The sequence below is a fragment of the Staurois parvus genome, unplaced genomic scaffold, assembly GCF_062004578.1.
Source record: "Staurois parvus isolate SC_StPar_1 unplaced genomic scaffold, SC_StPar_1.0 ptg002113l, whole genome shotgun sequence".
In the NCBI taxonomy this organism is placed as follows: Eukaryota; Metazoa; Chordata; class Amphibia; order Anura; family Ranidae; genus Staurois; species Staurois parvus.
The window spans coordinates 3,045,926-3,065,657 of NW_028319909.1; the positions used below are offsets into that span (position 1 = coordinate 3,045,926).

General features: G+C 44.6%; 1 protein-coding gene across 1 annotated transcript in view; it reads left to right on the top strand.

The window, feature by feature from the left end:
* Positions 1 to 19,732, top strand: part of IGLON5 (IgLON family member 5) — a 632,942-nt gene that overhangs the window by 521,718 nt on the left and 91,492 nt on the right. Inside the window, exon 3 of the mRNA XM_089665070.1 lies at positions 8,801 to 9,033. Coding sequence (XP_089521196.1) covers positions 8,801 to 9,033 — 233 coding nt within the window. The remainder of the gene's footprint in view (positions 1 to 8,800; positions 9,034 to 19,732) is intronic.

A 19,732-nucleotide genomic window follows, 5' to 3' on the forward strand; every position in this document is an offset into this window, starting at 1 on the left:
CCATGATCACATGCTACCTCTGTGGGCAAAGTGACAGTGTCTCTTTTAAGGCTGTCTAGCTCTCAGTGCCTAAAAATGGATCCTCTCCTCCTCCATGGACTGCCATGAGCAGTCCTTACCAGGGGCGGACTGACTGACATTTGGAAACTTGGGTACTGCCCGTGGGCCCGGCGTCAGTAGGGGGCCCCATGAGATGCCCCTGGTACCTTTTTCATAGGCTTTATTGAGTTTGGGCAAGGACACAGGGGCTCCATGATCCCCTATTGCCTGGGGGGCCCCATGAGTTGTCAGTCCGCCCCTGGTCCCTACTGATGGAAAGAGTGGAAGTCATGTACAAATATGTGAACACTGCTCTGTCCAGGAATCAGGTCAGCCCTGGCAGGCATGATGGTGCAACCTCAGAGGTTGTGTCTCTAATGGTCTGGACTCACAGTAAGTAAGTTAGACAGCACTGGGTGTCATTCAATCTGGAAGAGGCCTGTCACTGCATACATGCATTTGCATACAGACCACGCTAGGTAATGCCCACATGTGATGCTGAGCCTTCATGATTGAAAGAAGTGAAATCCAATGAATGAAAGGAACAGGCCGGGAACAGTCAGGTTGGGGAGAAAAAGGCTAGATGATGCTGGAAATCAGGAAATAAGGTGGGCTTTGTCTGACTTGCTGTAGCTTCTAATGCACATAATGAGAAGCTCACAGTGTGCAGTGAAATCAGAGTAAGCAATTTTAGTACCTATTCAACCAGGGGCGGAATGACAACTCTTGGGACCCCCGGGCAATAGGGGATCATGGGGCCCCTGTGTCCTTGCCCAAACTCAAAAAAGCCTATGAAAAAGGTACCAGGGGCATCTCAAGGGGCCCCCTACTGACCCTGGGCCAGGGGCGGACTGACCATTTGGGAACTCGGGCACTGCCCAAGGGACTGGGGTCAGTAGGGGGCCCCATGAGATGCCCCTGGTACCTTTTTCATAGGCTTTTTTGAGTTTGGGCAAGGACACAGGGGCCCCATGATCCCCTATTGCCCGGGAGCCCCATGAGTTGTCAGTCCGCCCCTGCCCTGAGCCCTCGGGCAGTGGCCGAGTTTCTAAATGGTCAGTCCACCCCTGTATACAACTGTGCAAGACTGAAAGGAAGGCCAGAGATCAGATTTAAATGATCTATAGTTGTCAGATGTTCCTATAATCCTCGATATCCCCTCTAAATCAGGTTGGATTTGTTACTGGAGGATCAAAGTTCGAATGTAAAACCTGTTGGAGTGTCTACTATAGAGGAAATACATTGATCAGTGTTTCACTCAACACAAGACTGGTTTTACTGGATCCCAGGATTGGCAGCCATTGGGCCTTGGAAGGGTTAATGGCATTTTTCCATTTCTGATTTACTGGTCGGACTTGCAGCAATCATTACAATGTTATGATCTCTCCACAGGCGGCAATCCAGATCAATCCTGACATGTTGAGACTGTGATGTCTTATCAGGGGAGTATTATTGTAAGGAGAAGAATTCCTCCCAGAGGACTCGGCTCCAAAGGCAGGAAAAGAATAGCTCCTCATTTTGGAGGCAGGTGCTTATGTCAGTAAAATTTATCTTCGTGGAAAAATATAGACCTAAGGGGAACCCGCAATATGGCTACATTTAAATTAAGAGGAAAAAATGCAAGGGAATCTTGTCAGCCGTTATACCTTTCTGAGAAGCCTTTGATGGAAGCTGGCAGCCCACATACAGCCTACAATTTCCAGGACAGTGAAGAACCTCTACAGTATCATTGGGCTATGGGATCGCCACGGTGCTTGTGAGTTGGACAGTGGCAGGTTCCATCAAAAGCTTCTTGAACTTGGATTTAGCTCGATAATGCCTTCAATCCGCTCAGTCCTTAAATCCTTGTACAATGCATAGCTCACTCCAAGTAGATTTATTAGGTCACTCAAGGTGAGCTATTGACATTGAAAGGACATTCCCTCACCTCTTGCGCTCATAACCACTATAAATTTATAATCTCATTCCACTTTCCATCAATGGCAAAGGTGCCATCTTTCCCACATTTGCAAGGACAGTCCTGGGCCTTGGGCTCTGTTCCACCAATGCTAAGCTCAGGGCCATGTCTGGGGATCACAGTATCAACCTTACTTAAGTCACATGCAGGGGCGGACTGACCATTTGGAAACTCGAGCACTGCCCGAGGGCCTGGGGTCAGTAGGGGGCCCATGAGATGCTCCTGGTACCTTTTTCATAGGCTTTTTTGAGTTTGGGCAAGGACACAGGGGCCCCATGATGCCCTATTGCCTGGAGGCCCCATGAGTTGTCAGTTTGCCCCTGGTCACATGTGCTATTACTCAAAAAAGCAATAGTTGTGGGAATTGGAGCCATGAGTGGGAGGTCCCTGCATAATTAGAGTCAGGGTCTCGGCAGGACCAAGCCCTAAAGTGGGCATGATGGGCAGGCCCCGTGTTTTTAGAGGCAGGTTCTGGCTTGGACCAACACGTAAAGTGGGTGGGATTTGTACATGCCTACCTAGAAAGTGGGCAGACAAAATGCTGACCATGAGCAGGTTAACGTGTCCTGGGAATTCAAGACCACAATGCTGGTCACCCAGAAAGATAGAGGAATGTATCTCCCCAGTGGTGGCACAGACTGCTAAAAATTTTGCAAAATGTCTAACCCTCTCCACCCCCACATCCATACCTAGAAAGCAGCGGCGGACTGACCATTTAGGAACTCGGGCACTGCCCGAGGGCCCAGGGTCAGTAGGGGGCCCCATGAGATGCCCGTGTACCTTTCATAGGCTTTTTTGGGTGTGGTTTGATTGTGGGTGAGGACACAGGGGCCCCATTATCCCCAATACCCGGGGGCCCCATGAGTTGTCAGTCCGCCCCTGCTAGAAAGCTTTATATTTACATACATTTTAAAGATTGAACTTGATTTTCTTTAATAAAAAATAAATATCTGCTTTTTTCAAATGTATCCCAATACACCATTACATTTTCTGTAATCCATGGGGTCCTCTTTTGTCCTCCCAACGTTTGTTGGAGATATATATATATATATATATATACAGTATATACTCTCTTTCTGAATATTCAATAGTACACCCTGTAACATATCATCTGCCAAGTGTCCTCCCCACATTTGCAAGAGCCACTGTTCCCCTTTGAAGCTCTTCAGGTATCTCCAGCCTGGTTGAACCAGGTATGTGTCCTTGCTCTCTAGTATCTGTACATTAATCAGATACACTTGGACATACACTTTAATAATTGAACTTCGGAATGCAATAAAATTTAAGAAAAAAAAAATCTGCCCTTTCTTGACTGTTCACCAGTACACTTATTAAGCCTCCTGGAACCCATGAGGACCTTGTTTGTCTTCCCCGTGTTCTCTGGAGCCACAGTTCCCATTTGAAACTAGATATCTCCAGTAACAAGGTGAACTGGATATGTTCCCTTGCTCTCCAGTAACTGTACATTATTCAGATACCAGTGGACATACACTTTAAAGATCAAGCTTCAAAAATTCAATACAATTTTTATAATTAAAAAAAATATCTGCCCTTTTGTGATTATTTTTTAGTCACTGAAAATTATCTGCTTGTTCCTTGCTCATTGTTCATTGTGCTACATTTATGAGGCACATTCTTTGTATTCTGCCTTTTCAACAAAAAAGTGTGTAAACAAAAAAATCTGCTCTTTCTGACAGCATTAAACCTCCTTTAACACATTCTCTATTAGGTGTCCTTTCCACTTTTGCTAGAGCTCCTGCTCTCCTTGGAAGCTCTTCAGATATCTCCAGTAACAAGGTGAACTAGATATGTTCCCTTGCTCTCTAGTAACTGTACATTATTCAGATGCCATTAGACATACACTTTAAAGATCAAGTTTCAAAAATGCAATAAAATTTTTATACTTAAAAAAAAATTGCACTTTTTGGGTGTTTGCCAGTACACCATTAAGCCTCCTGTAACATGTCCTCTAATAAGTATCCTCCCCATGTTTGCTGGAGCTACTGTTCTCTTTGGAAGCCCTTCAGACATCTCCAGTAACAAGGTGAACTACTGTAAATAAGTTCCTTTGCTCTCTAGTAACTGTAAATTAATCAGATACCATCGGACATACACTCTAATGATAATATTTTAAAAACTCAACAACATTTTATAATTTAAAAAAAAATTGCCATTTTGAATGTTCTCCATTACACCATTAAGTCTCCTATAACCTATGAGGTTCTCTTTTAGGTATTCTCCCCAAATTTGCTAAAGACACTGTTCCCCTTAGAAGTTCTTCAGATATCTCCACCATCCAGGTGAACTATATATTTTTCTTTGCTCTCTGGTAACTGTACATTAATCAGATACCATCAGACCTTTACTTTAAAGATTGAGCTTCAAAAATTCAATACAGTTTTTATAATTAAACATTTAAAAAATCTTCCTTTTCTGAAGGTTTTGCCAAGACACCATTAGGCCTCCTATAAGACATCCTCTATTAAGTCTCGCCTTGGCTATTGTAACTCCCTCCTCATTGGCCTACCTCATCACAGGCTATCCCCTCTTCAGTCTATCATGAATGCTGCTGCCAGACTCATCCACCTTACTAACCATTCCGTATCTGCCAACCCTCTCTGCCAATCCCTCCACTGGCCTCCACTCAGTGTCCTCCACACCTCTCTGCCAATCCCTCCACTGACCTCCACTCAGGGTCCTCCATCCCTCTCTGCCAATCCCTCCACTGGCTTCCCGTTGCCCAACGGATAAAATTCAAAACATTAACAATAACGTATAAAGCCATTTATAACTCTGCCCCAAATTACATCACCGATCTTGTCTCTAAATATCACCCAAACCGTACTCTCTGATCCTCACAAGACCTCCTGCTCTCTAGCTCCCTTGTCTCCTCCTCCCATGCTCATCTCCAGGACTTCTCCAGAGCTTCCCCCATCCTCTGGAACTCTCTACCCCAATTTATCAGACTATCGCCTACTCTGCTCACTTTTAGGCGATCTCTGAAAACCTATATCTTCAGGGAAGCCTATCCTGCCCTCAGCTAATACTGGAATCTTCCACTTTTCCAACCAGTCCATCCCCCACAGTTACTACCTTTTGTACCACTAGCCCCTCCCTCCTAGATTGTAAGCTCCAAGGATCAGGCCCTCACATCCCCCTTGTATTGAACTGTATTGTTGCTGTATTGTCTCCCATTATATTGTAAAGCGCTGAGCAAACTGTTGGCGCCATAAATCCTGTATAATAATAATATATATAAATCCTGTATAATAATAATAATAATATATATAAATCCTGTATAATAATAATAATATATATAAATCCTGTATAATAATAATAATAATATATATAAATCCTGTATAATAATAATAATAATAAAGTGTCCTCTCCCCATTTGCTAGAGGCACTGGTCTCCATTGAAGCTCTTTGGATTTCTCCAATATCAGAGTAAACTAGATATGTTCCTTGCTTTCTAGTAACTATACATTATTCAGATACAATTGGACATACGCTTTAAACATCAAACTTAAAAAATTCAATAAAATGTTTAAAATTAAAAAAAATTAAAAAACACCCTTTTGAATGTTCGCCATTACACCATTAAGTCTTCTGTCACCCCATGAGATACTGTTTTAGGTGTCCTCCCCATGTTTAGCCATTGTTTCCCTTTGAAGCTCTTCAGGTATCTCCAGTATGTGTTGGGGGGGGGGCTAGATATGTTCCCTTGCTCTCTGCTAATTGTACATTAATCAGATATTACACTTGAAAGATCAAAAAATTCAATTTTGATCATTAAAACAAATCTGTCCTTTCTGAATGTTCATTCATTCAGCATTAGGCCTCCAGTAATCCATGTAGTCCTCTTTTGTCCTTCCCACGTTTGCTGGAGCCACAGTTTCCCTTTGAAGCTCCTCAGATGTCTCCAGTATCGGGGTGAACTAGATACGTTCCCTTGCTCTCTAGTAACTGTACATTAATCAGATACCATCAGATACACTTTAAACATTGAACTTTAAAAACTCAATAACGTTTTTATAAAATAAAAATCTGCCCCTATTGAATGTTCTCCAGTATACCATTTTAAGTCTCCTGTGACCCGTGAGGTCCTCTTTTGTCCTCCCCATGTTTTTTGGAGCCACAGATCCTCTTTGAAGCTCTTCAGATATCTCCAGTATCAGGGTGAACTAGATACGTTCCCTTGCTCTCTAGTAACTGTACATTAATCAGATATCATCCGACAATTTTGCCAGACAGTTGTCCTTGAAGCTACAGCCGGGCGATTTGTGTTTTGAAATGAAAGGCTCGAGAAGCCTCTGGGGGCCCTCTTCCAACGAGGAAATAATGGGCCTATTGGACATGGCTTCATACCAAGTGCTATATTGGGAAGTATTCACACTGTGAATCCATGTCTTTATAAAAGGAACAAGGTATGACTGCTGGAAAGCAATATATTTATGTCTTTAACACGCAGGCAATATGTCTGTCATTGAAGCCTTTGTAGCTTTTGTTACCCTTCTATTACCTGAGCCCCACTGACTATCAGAGACTTTCCATCAAAGAGGTTCAGAGGCATAGACTTGGGACACGATCCATTAAATAGCGGTTCTTTTGTTTTTCAGATGTAACTTTGTTCAGTTTAACAGATTTACATATCGTAGTAGATGGAAATTTTCCCTAACCGTAATTGTTGTCACATGGAGACTTGAGACCATGGTGAAAAAAAAAAAAGACTGAACATTAGAGCTGACCTCCGGCCTTCCGTTCAGTTTTGTACAGTTGTACCGGATCCTCTCCTGGACTGAAATTGCTTACGCTGATTTCACTGCACACTGGGAGCTCCTCACATTGCATTAAAACCTGCAGCAAGTCAGATAGAGCTCATTTCCTGGCTGGAGGACATCTAGCATCATCTAGCCCTGTTCTATCCAGTCTGACTCTTCCTGGCCTACCTATTTTATTTATTGTATTTCAGTTCTTTCGATCATGGAGGCTCAACATCACATGTGGACATTACCTGGAGCACTGATCTCCAAACTGCAGTGTGGGGCTGGACGTAGACCTTTGCTTGTTTTTATCCAGCCCTTGTGGCAATGTTTCATCCACTGACACCAACAACGGGGCACAATTCCTCCAAATGGCACCAACGATGGGGCACAATTCCTCCAAATGGCACCAACGATGGGGCACAATTCTTCCGAATGACACTAATGATGGGGCAAAGTTCCTCCCAATGACACCAACAATGGGGCCCAATCAGGGGCAGACTGACAACTCATGGGGCCCCCAGGCAATAGGAAATCATGGGCCCCTGTGTCCTTGCCCACACTCAAACCACACCCAAAAAAGCCTATGAAAGGTACCCGGGGCATCTCATGGGGCCCCCTACTGACCCTGGGCAATCGGGCAGTGTCCAAGTGCCTAAATGGTCAGTCCACCCCTGGACCCAATAACACTAATGATGGGGCACAGTTCCTCCCAATGACACCAACAATGGGGCCCAATGACACCAATGATGGGCACAATTCCTATCACCAACACCAAAGATAGGAAACTATTCCTCCCAATGACACCAATGATAAGGCATGATTCTTCCCAATGACACCAGCAACAGGGCACAATTCTTATCACTGAAACCAAATATGGGGCATTGTTTACTCCCACTTATGCCGGGACATTTCCTACTCCCAATGGCCACAGACCGCCCCCCTAAAGTCTGAGGAACCGTAAACTGGCTGTTTGTTTAGAAAGTTTGGAGACCCCTGGTCTAGGGTGATCTAGATGAAAATATATCCTGTCTAGAAACGCCCTCTTCTCCAGACTGACATTTACCCAGCAAGGAATTTTGATATTTGATATTTTGATAACTCCTCCTAAGTGTTCTCGAGAGGAGTACTGAGGGAGGGGGCTGTGATGTTTTCAAGAAACTTTGAACAACACCTTGTTGGCCTCTCCCACCAATCATGATTTGTCTGTATTGCAGAGAGAAGCACAAAGACCCAATGATGGGTCCATAAATAATAGAAAGGTTTTATTTAAGAATGCCATGTGTTGATGAGAGGGAAAAAGAAGAGGCAGGGAGGGCAACAAAAAAACAAATTAACTTCAGTCTAACACCTTCAGATATTTTTTTTTTCAGTTTTAGACTGAGGAAGAGTTAACATTTTTGTCAGGTCTTTATTTCGGTCTGTGAATCCTATTGGTGAGATTGTCCCTCACTTCCTGTCCATGTGACACCCATAGAAGCAATGAGGCTGCAGTGGTCAACAGGGCAGGAAGGCATGGACAACAAAGAATTGTCTGAGTTCCTAACTCTTCTCCATGCTATATTTTTTTTTCTGTATCTCCATTGGAGAGATTTGCTATCCCTTCCTGTTCTGGCAGGACGTGAAGGCAATCTTCTCAACCGGGACACATTGATAAATACCTGACAAGGCTCTAACCTCTGTGCCACTTCTTTGTCCAAAACTACATGAAATATGTTGACTGGAGTTGGGCTTTAGTGTGTATACAAGGGGAACTGCCACAGGTCAGGAATACTGAGGTCAAAAATATAGGAAATATGGTGAAAAGTTGAGGATCTAGGGTCTGGTAGGGAAGCCAACCAATGTCCAGGCCAATATAGGCAAGGTGCAAGCAAAGCTTTATTTCCCATACAGGGGCGGACTGACCATTTGGAAACTCTGGCACTGCCCGGGGGCTTTTGGCTTAGTTCATGAACAAACACCTTCCAAATCTCTATGTATTAGTATGTTGTATAACTCAACCAGGTGAATCTGACTGTGTCCTTTTCTTTCCCCCCCACAGTTGCTCCATCGATGACCAAGTGACACGAGTAGCCTGGCTGAACAGGTCCAACATCCTGTATGCGGGTAATGACAAGTGGTCTATAGACCCCCGGGTGCGGTTACTGAACTACAACAAGACAGAATTCAGCATCGTGATTACAAACCTGGACGTGGCTGATGAGGGGCTTTACACCTGCTCTTATCAGACACAGGACAAGCCACACACCACACAGGCCTATCTCATCGTGCAAGGTAAGACCACTTTGATGACCACTTGAATTCTCCATCAGAAGCCCTAACATGGTGACAACATAGGAGCCCCATTAGGAGACAGAAAAAAAGCATTGTCACCCTATAACAGGAAGTGCCTGAACAAGGACATTCATGGCAGGATTACCAGGAATTATTTTTATTAAAGCTGCAAATTTCAAAATATTGAAAAATTACATTTGTAATTACGTTACGATGTTATAGCTTTTGTATAAGGCTTTAGCTCTTACTTAACTACTGAATTCTGAATCCAATAATATTTTATTTTGTATTTTTCCACTTTGTACCAGACTCTATATCAACCGTAAATAATAACAATGTAACAACTAGTAGTAGTTAGCAGGGGCGGACTGACAACTCATGGGGCCTCCGGGCAATAGGGGATCATGGGGCCCCTGTGTCCTTCCCAAACTCAAAAAAGCCTATGAAAAAGAAAAGATAATAAAATATTTACAAAAATGTGAGGGGTGGACTCACTTCTGTGAGATACTGTAATTCCATCCATGATGGCACGAAGTCTGCCTAGGTGTTATTCCTTCTAGTCATATGACTCAAGGTGTAAATTATTCAGATCGCCAGGATAGAGATGCCAAAACAACATTATATTGGAAGACAGATGGTGCTGAGGACTCCCTCTCCCCCTTTAAGGGATGGTTGTTTGACATAAATGACCTCCTTCATGAACTAGTTGTCCTGTCCAAACTGGAACAACCATCCCTGTACAGGAACAACAAAAAAGAAAGAAGATCCTAGATTTTTGACCACTTAGACCTTGTATTCAAATAAAAATGTGTTTTTTGTGTACGAATACTGCAGTAAAAGAAGTTTTTATTTGAATACAAGGTCTATGTGGTGCCTCGAAAATCCAGGTTCTTGTTTCTTTCTTTCTTGTTCCTATTAAAAGATAGATGTTGCACTGTCCACCATTAACATCATCCCTGAATGTCAGTGGAGGCCTTTAACACCATCTGTCTTCCATGTATAATAATGCTTTAACATCTTCACCCTGGCAATATGACAATTCACACCTTCAGGCATGTCAATAGAAGAATTACCACCTATGTAGACTTCCTGACACCAAGGATGGGCTTATGTAACTAGGTGGTTCCACAACTTTCACACCTCCCATCCTGCTCTTGGACAATCAACATCTGCCTTGACAAATTCCACAGTGATTGGAAATAATGTTGGATTGTAAGTTCCTATCACTCATTATAGCTGAAGAAGTGGCTTGGAGTAGCTACAATGTCTTCAACATTACTAAACAAGTCCAGTGGAAAATGTCCAGCTATACCATGACCTGGATACATGGGAATCTTCACCAACAACAATGTAACAAGTGTACTGCTATCCCCACAGGGGCCGCTGACATTAACTAGTTCTTTACCAAACAGTACTGAGCCACCAGTCACCCAGATAACAGCCCATTCACTCCGCCTCCAATAAACAGTCTTGGGGTTGTCTTTTTGTAATTTAGTGCTTATAACAGGAGAGGGGTTGGGGCCAGTGGTGTATTTAGGTTCTGTGCTGCCCTAGGCAACACAAAAATCGGACCCCCTCCATGGCGGAGAGAGCCTGACACCGACCAACACCAGCCCCCCCCCCGCACGCGGAGAGAGCCTGGCAGTGACCAACAACACCCCTGCCCCCCCCCCACCTGAGAGAGCCTTCCACTAAACCCCCCTGAAAAAAGAGACGCTCACTCTGGACGTCCCCAGGAATGACAATTGGGCTCTGTATACACCATCAAGCAGCCCACAGCCTCTCTCGGATCCCACCTGGTCCCAATGCCACATATGTCCCTTCTTCCAGGGGGGCAGTGCTGTTGCCCTAAAATATGCCACCCTAGGCAAATGCCTTGTTTGCCTTCTGGTAAATACGCCCCTGGTTGGGGTATGGGATACTCCAACATGCTTAGTAACAGTGATCCAAGGACAATCTTCTCCTTGTGGATATGGGACAATCTAAGGCAGCCTTTCTTAACCTTTAACCATAGTGGAACCCTTGAAATTACTTTCTGCTCTCAGGGAGCCCCTACTAATAAGTATATATTCAGTTCATGGTACTGTATATTAACATGATGGTCACTGGGAAGAATGCTCCTTTCACTTGTAGTAATGGGAAGCATGCCCTCTTTACATATAACCAAAAAGAACACTGGTGTCACCAGTTACGTATCTATCAGGCTGAAACTGTTCATTGCTCAAGGAACGCCCAAGGAACCTCTGGAGGAACCCTAGAGTTCCATGGAATCCTGGTTGAATCCTGGTTGAGAAACTCTGGTATAAAGCCTCACAACTGAAGACCATGAAGCAAGTCTCTTTGTTATCTGGTTACCCTGCAGAGTTCCACATTTATAGGTAACCAATGCAAGGTTAGGGTGCTACATAGTCAAAAGAGGGTCTTTATTCACAAGTCCCTAGAACAGTTGCCGCCTTCCAGTGAGTGAGACTCTCCCTCTCCAGAATTCCTGCCTTCAGGCTATTCCCAGGACTCCAGTACTGCCACAGCTGAGACCCTGCAGAATAGAAACTCAGCCCATAGGATGCCTTGAGAGCAAGCATTCCCCCTGAAGCTCTTGGAACCTTCTCTGAGGGGGAAAAGGACAGTCTCCCCAGGGCTCCAAACTATTTACCACCTCCCAGGCCACCTTCTGGGCACACCTTCCCAGGGATTGGCCTGGGCCTTTTGGCTAAGATCAAGTGTAGTATCTGTTCTTATCAGTGTCCAGTGGGGGTGCTCCCGACCATTCTAGCTTTGCGGGGATGGTTGTTGTATAGTACCCTCACTGGTATGATGGGGGTCCGGAAGGCTAGTACCGGAGGGACAGAAACCAGGGAGCACCATGATTCGTTCTGGGGCCTTGGGAGTAATTCCTCTGGGAAGACTGGAAAGACCCAGTACCTCCTGATTTGGACGGATCTACCTTGGTCTGGCCAGGGGCTGGGGACGCAAAAAGTCCGCAAACTCAGTGCCCCCTGGGGAAGACGCTCTCAGGGGTGTCACTAGTAACACTTGGGTGTGGGACCCCACGGTGTGAAGATGACACATGGCCACTGTTTTTCACCTCTTTTTGCACAGCGCCCTAAGGACCAGGTCTTTTGGCTAAGTCCAGGGCAATTTTTGCTACGGACCTCAGGGCCTGGTCTGTGCACAATTCGGCACGGTACCACTTTTTTATTTTTTTTCTTTACTTTATCTTTACCTTATTTATTATGCACTCCCACGTTTTGTCACTTTTTACTTTACTTATGTGTGTGTTTTTCACGGATGGAGGGTGTGGGTCCTCGGGCCTTACCTGAAGTCTAGGGGGAGGATGTGTGGCCCTACGGTTCCTTCCTCCCCTGATCCCTAGGGGGTTTTCTCTTCGGGAGAACCCCCTTGCCTAGTACTGGATGTCCGGCTTCGGCTGGGCATAAGGAACGGTGGTCCACCAGGCCTTTTGGCCAGGAGGACCAGATGGGAACCTTGTCCCTGTCAGGAGCTTTGTGCCCCGGGGGATCGGGTGAACGGTCCAACCCTTCCGGGGGTAGGACAAACACACCCCTAAGTGCACTTTTTCGTGTGGTGTTTTGCACTTGCACATTTTTTGTGAACACTTACGGGTTTTTTCGTTATAGTTGCACGTTTGCGGACTTAAAAAAAAAAATCTGTTCTTATCAGTGGCTTCGGGCCTGTGTTTCCCCCTTTTTTCCCCCTTCCCCCCCCCCCACACACCCGATGCCTATTGTAGACTGTAACGTTCGGTTTTCCTTTTTGCATGATTTTGTGACATTAGGAAAAGTATTGTGTATTAGGATGCTACGGTTTTTGGGGTAAGCGGCGTTATGCATGACGTGTTGGTCTGGAGATTCGTCCTCCACGCACATCACGTCAGGCATCATACCGCTGAGCGAATGTATTTATTTATGAATGTATTTATTGTATGCTTGGAACTGTATTGCAATGTGGTGTGCTGCGTCGCAGTACAGGGTGAGATGTACCCCGATTACAAGTATCATGTTGTTTTTGATGCTTCTGTAATAAAAGTATCTTTTCAATCAAAAAATCTGTTCTTATCAGTGTCCAGTGGGGGTGCTCCCGACCATTCTAGCTTTGCGGGGATGGCTGTTGTATAGTACCCTCACTGGTATGATGGGGGTCCGGAAGGCTAGACCGGAGGGACAGAAACCAGGGAGCACCATGATTCGTTCTGGGGCCTTGGGAGTAATTCCTCCTGGAAAGCTGGAAAGACCCAGTACCTCCTGATTTGGACGGATCTACCTCGGTCTGGCCAGAGGCTGGGAAGGCAGAAAGTCCGCAAACTCAGTGCCCCCTGAGGAAGACGCTCTCAGGGGTGCCACTAGTAACACCTGGGTGTGGGACCCCACAGTGTGAAGATGGCACATGGTCACTGTTTTTCACTCGTTTTGCACAGCGCCCTAAGGACCAGGCCTTTTGGCTAGGACCAGGGCAATTTTTGCTACGGGCCTCAGGGCCTGGTCTGTGCACAATTTGGCACGGTACCACTTTTTTATTTTCTATTTATTTAATTTATTCACCTCCCACGTTTGTCACTTTTCTGTTACTTATGTGTGTGTTTTTCACGGATGGAGGGTGTGGGTCCTCGGGCCTACCCTGAAGTCTAGGGGGAGGATGTGTGGCCTTTTGGTTCCTTCCTCCCCTGATCCCTAGGGGGTTTTCTCTTCGGGAGAACCCCCTGACCTAGTACTGGATGTCCGGCTTCGGCTGGGCATAAGGAACGGTGGTCCACCAGGCCTTTTGGCCAGGAGGACCAATATGGGAACCTTGTCCCTGTCAGGAGCTTCGTGCCCCAGGGGGATCAGGGTAACGGTTCAACCCCCTCGGGGGTAGGACAAACACACCCCTAAGTGCACTTTTTCGTGTGGTGTTCGCACTTGCACTTTTTTTGTGATCACTTACGGGTTTTTCGTTGTAGTTTGCACGTTTGCGGACTTAAAAAAAAGAAAAAAAGAAAAATCTGTTCTTATCAGTGTCCAGTAGGGGCGATCCGCCGTCATTCTTGCTTTTTTGGCGAGGATGGTTCGCTGTATAGTACCCTTGCTGGTATGATGATGGCTCTGAAGGCTAGTACTGGCTGGAAGAGAAATCGAGGTGCCCACAGGCTGTTGGGGTCCGGGAGTAATTCCCCTGGGAAAACTGGAGGGGCCCAGTTCCTCCTGATTTGAATGGATCTACCTTGTCTGGCCAGGGGCCGGGGAGGCAGATAGTCCGCAGAGCAGTGCCCCCTGAGTGGTCGCCTCAGGGGTGCTCTTAGTAGCACATGGGGGAGGCATCCCATGTGTGAAAAGTGCACATGGTCACTGTTCCAAACTTTTTTTCTGCACTGCGCCTTTTAGGGCTAGGCCTTTTGGCTACGTCCAGGGCAATTTTTATGCTACGGTCCTCAGGGCTTAGCCAGGACACAATTGCACGGCCACTTATTTATTTATTTATTTTCTGCCACGTGTTGTCACCTTTCACTTGTGTGTGTGTTTTCTTCTCACTAAAATGGTAGGGTGTGGGTCCTCGGGCCTGCCCTGAAGTCTAGGCGGAGGATGTGTGGCCCTTTGGTTCCTTCCTCCCCTGTTCCTGGAGAGGTCTCTCTATGGGAGAGCCCCCTGACCTAGTACTTGGTGGTCGGCTTTGGCTAACCACAAGGAAAGAGGTCCGCCAGGCCTTTTGGCTAGGTGGACCATGTGGAAACCTCAGTACCTTTCAGGAGCCTTGCGCCCCGGGGGATCAGGGTAGAGGTCCTACCCCTTCGGGGGGTGGACTAAAGCACACCCCTAAGTGCACTTTTTTGTGTTTGTGTCTTGCACTTGCACGTTTTTTGTCCACTTACGGGTTTTTCGGGGTTTTTCGCACCTCCACGGACTTAAAAAAAAAAAAGGAGCTAAAACCTAGCATCCTACGTTAGGAGGGTGCTACAGAAGTTTTTATTTTCATGCTGCTTGCCCTGCAGTTGCGAACCATGACCTGCAACGGCACCATGTCGCCTGTCCGCTAGACTAAACATGGCAGGAGGAGCCGAATCAGCCATGATCATAACTATTTACATGGAGTAAATATAGTTCACAGCAAGCGAAGCTTCACAGATAATTACATATTAATTAGGGAAATTTGAAACCTTTTGGCAGGTCAGCAGCCCACAGCTGTCTAAAACGCGGACACACAGCATAACGCACAACCGCATCTCTTTCCAGGAGCGCACGCTGAATGAATACATTTGAATCTGGGATTATTAGGCAGGAAGGAGGGATCATATTTCTGCTGCGCACGATTCAGCTTTCGGGCTGAAACCGCTAAACATTCATTTATGATGTAAAAAGTGTAATTACGGGTTGTTGCTTTTAGTTATTATCAAAGCTTCCCTGAATTGGCAGTTTAGTTCAATAATGAGGTGGTGAATTACCAGATACTTTCCAAAGCACACCAAGGGGATTGAGCCACGCCAAGCGAGGAGAGCGATACAGAGTCTGATTTTCAGCGCAACAACAGAATATGTATGGGTCGCTGCTATACTGAGGGTCTTTCTTTTTTTATATATTTTTATATAGAGGTCAATTGTGAGAGAGGTGATTTAGCTTGACTTAGCTTAATCCCCCCAAATTTTGCCTTCTGTGGTCCTCCAAAATCCCCTCACCCCGGTCTTATCACCAAGCAAAAACATTTCTAAATTAAATCTTTCTGGATTTTTAAATTCAATATTTTAGTGACGTCATCACTGGGTTTTTGTGTTTCCCTATGCAATGCTTCTGAGTACAACACCTACTTTATTTTTTATTAAACATTTTTTATGGTAATGCACTAGGCCTGTGCGCCCTCTGTTTTTTCTTTCCTCATCTCCCCTTTAATGACTCACTCAAAGGAAGATATAAACACTAATAGCATGTAATCAGCAGCGGCACCACTGGCTACACATTGTTAATCTATCCATGTCAGCCTTGATCAGGATGTGGCTAATAGGGATGATGTACACTGAACACATGGCAAATACATTTACAGGTGTACAACATAACATATGGTTCATACGCCAGATCCTGAACACTCCCACATGGAAGAAAAATATATTTGAAACATATTTTAAAATTATTCTTCCCAAATACATTGACAAATATTTGAAATACGACAATTTTGGCCATATTCAATATAATGGCCGTATATATACAGTTGTGTTCAAAATAATAGCTGTGTGTTGAAAAAAGTGAATAAAGCTGAAAATCCTTCTAATAGCTTTTATTTCCATCCACACAAATGCATTGGGAACACGACACATTCTATTCCAAATCAAAACATGAAGAAAAAGAGATCAAATTTGTGTTGTTCCTCTAAAAAAATGGAAGAAAAGTGAATATTAGACTTTTCAAAAAAATATCAGTGTTTGTATTCTTTACAAACTCAAACATTCACTATATAAACTGAAAAATGTTTGAAGATTTTGCTTTCCTTTGAATGACTTCATGAATATTTGGTTGTAGTCGCACTGTTTCTGAGAACTGCTGTACATCTGTGTTGCATGGAGTCACCCAACTTCTGGCCCCTGTGATCAGGTATTCCAGCCCAGGATGATTGGATGACATTCCACAGTTCTTCTCTATTGCTTGGTTTTGCCTCAAAAACTGCATTTTTGATGTCACCCCACAAGTTTTCTATTGGATTAAGATCCGGGGATTGGGCTGGTCACTCCATAACGTCCATCTTGTTGGTCTGGAACCAAGATGTTGCACGTTTACTGGTGTGTTTGGGGTCGTTGTCTTGTTGGAACACCATTTCAAGGGCATTTCCTCTTCAGCATAAGGCAGCATGACCTCTTCAAGTATTCTGATGTATTCAGACTGATCCATGATCCCTGGTATGCGATAAATAGGCCCAACACCGTAGTATGAGAAACATCCCCATATCATGATGCTTGCACCACCATGCTTCACTGTCTTCACAGTGTACTGTGGCTTGAATTCAGTGTTTGGGGGTCGTCTGACAAACTGTCTCCGCCCACTAGACCCAAAAAGAACAATCTTACTTTCATCAGTCCACAAAATGTTGCGCCATTTCTCTTTAGGCCAGTCAATGTGCTCTTTGGCAGATTGTAACCTCTTCAGCACACGTCTTTTTCCCAACAGTGGGACTTTGCGGGGACTTCTTGCAGATAGCTTGGCTTCACATAGGCGTCTTCTAATTGTAACAGTCCTCACAGGGAACGTCACACCTTCTTTCATCTTCCTGGAGCTGATTGTTGGCTGAGTCCGCCCCATTTTGGCTATTCTTCTATCCATTCCAATGGTAGTTTTTCACTTTCTTCCACGTCTTTCAGGTTTTGGTTGCCATTTTAAAGCATTTGTGATCATTTTAGCTGAGCAGCCGATCATTTTCTGCACTTCTTTTTATGTTTCCCCCTCTCCAATCAACTTTTTAATCAAGGTACGCTGTTCTTCTGAACAATGTCTGGAACTACCCATTTTCCTCAGAATTTCAGAGAGAAATGCACTGTAACCAGCATGTCCAACATTTGCTGCCTTCCTTCCTTAAATAAGGGCAATAATTGCCACCTGTTTTTCAAAGAATAAATGACGTCACTAATACAACTCCACACTGCTATTATTTTGAACACGCCCCTTTCAATGAGTGATTCAATGACACAGAATCAGCAGCATGCATGTCATGACTGTTGGGTCTGTTGGATTTCTATTACTCTACTACACCTGCTAGGAAATTATTTGCTATGTAGAAATATCATTTCTACCAAAAACAGTGATTGATCTGGTTAGTGATGTCTGACTGCTATTATTTTGAACACAACTGTATATATATATATTGAATACGGCCAAAATTGTAGTATTTCAAATATATGTTGGGATTTTTCTTCCATGTGGGCTGATTGTTATAGTTTTGGTTTACAGCACTAAATGTTGCCGACCAAAGGAGTCCGGTGTGCATGGATCCATAGCTTACAATCCTGCTGTGTTCAGATCCTCGTGAGCCCTAAATCTAACTTTTGAACACACTCCGAGCTCAGCGCATACATGAGAACTTGGCTACACAGGAATGAATCGGGTTATGCGTTGTCATGTAGTAAGATGTAAAACGCATCTCCCTAATACTAATGTTTAGTTGAGCAACAGCTGAAGCTCTTGACCATGTCTGTGTCCTTTGTGCATTGAAGCATTGGTTTGTGAAGGTTCTCATTTATCCAGGTCAGCTTTTTTCAACCTTTTTTCAGTTGCGGCAACCTTTAAAAAGTGTAGAAAATCTGGAGGAACCCCAGTCTGAAATGTAAAAAAACATAAATGTTACTGATCAATGGGAAACCTGAACCTGGGACAATGCACACAGCCATCTTGATAAAACTAACTTCACATCAGAGATCTCCCTTCATATCAGAGCCCCACAGCAGAGTCCCCCCCATCACATAAAAAGGACGCCTTTCATGTCAGAGCCTCTCCTTCACATCACAGTCCCCCATCACATAAGAGGTCTCCTTTCAAGTCAAGGCCTGGACTGAGCAAAGCTAAAAGGGAGGGCCAGCATGACTGGGGCGTGCAGATGAGGCGGAGTATTTGGGTGGGAATATATGCAGGAGGTAAGGGGGTGGTTACTTACCTGATTGGAGTACGCAACCTTGAGGGGTGGTCTTGCCATTATTAGGAGGGGGTTGGGTCTTGTCGGAAGTCAGTCGGAGCTTGTGCCAGCATGGGGGTGGTTTCTCCCGCCCACCCTCCTTCCCTTGAGGTGTTTCGTATTTTGTTTTGCTGTTTTGGTTTTGTTTGTTCTTTGTGTTTGTCCTGTTGTTGGTTTTGCTGTTTTGGTTTTGTTTGTTCTTTGTGTTTGTCCTGTTGTTGGTTTTGCTGTTTTGGTTTGGTTTGTTCTTTGTGTTTGTCCTGTTGTTGGTTTTTCTGTTTTGGTTTGTTCTTTGTGTTTGTCCTGTTGTTGGTTTTGCTGTTTTGGTTCTGGTTTGTTCTTTGTGTTTGTCCTGTTGTTGGTTTTGCTGTTTTGGTTTGGTTTGTTCTTTTTGTTTGTCCTGTTGTTGGTTTTGCTGTTTTGGTTTGGTTTGTTCTTTGTGTTTGTCCTGTTGTTGGTTTTGCTGTTTTGGTTTGGTTTGTTCTTTGTGTTTGTCCTGTTGTTGGTTTTGCTGTTTTGGTTTGGTTTGTTCTTTGTGTTTGTCCTATTGTTTGTTTTGTGTGGGTTCCTTGAGTTTGTTTCTTGTTCAGAAAGGTTTTTTGTGTCTTGAGGTGTTTGTTTGTTTTGTCATGGCAGCCGACAGGGGTCGATGGGTCTTTGAAGGCGGTGCTGGAGTGACAATTTGGTGGATTATGGGTTGGGCCCATCTTAGGTATGGGTGTCCCTTCCCAATTATAAGGTCACGTTGGTAATGTGGGAGTTCATTGGCTGTATCTGGGACTACGTAACTGTAGTATTGTCCCCGAGGCGGTGTAGTATCGGCTGGGGGCCTTTTCATTGGGTGTCAGATACAGCCGAGTTTTGGATGTGAGTAACAGTGCCTTCGAAGACCTTGGACCCGGTTGGGATCATTACTGTCAGTTATTATTTGAGTGTACTGTAAGAAGTGTTATGTTTGAGTTATGTTAAATAAATGGCTGCTATGGCTGGTTTTACACCAAAAAGAGAGTCACATGGTCATTTAGGTGGGGAAGGTTGAAGGGTGGTAGTTTTATGGATTAGG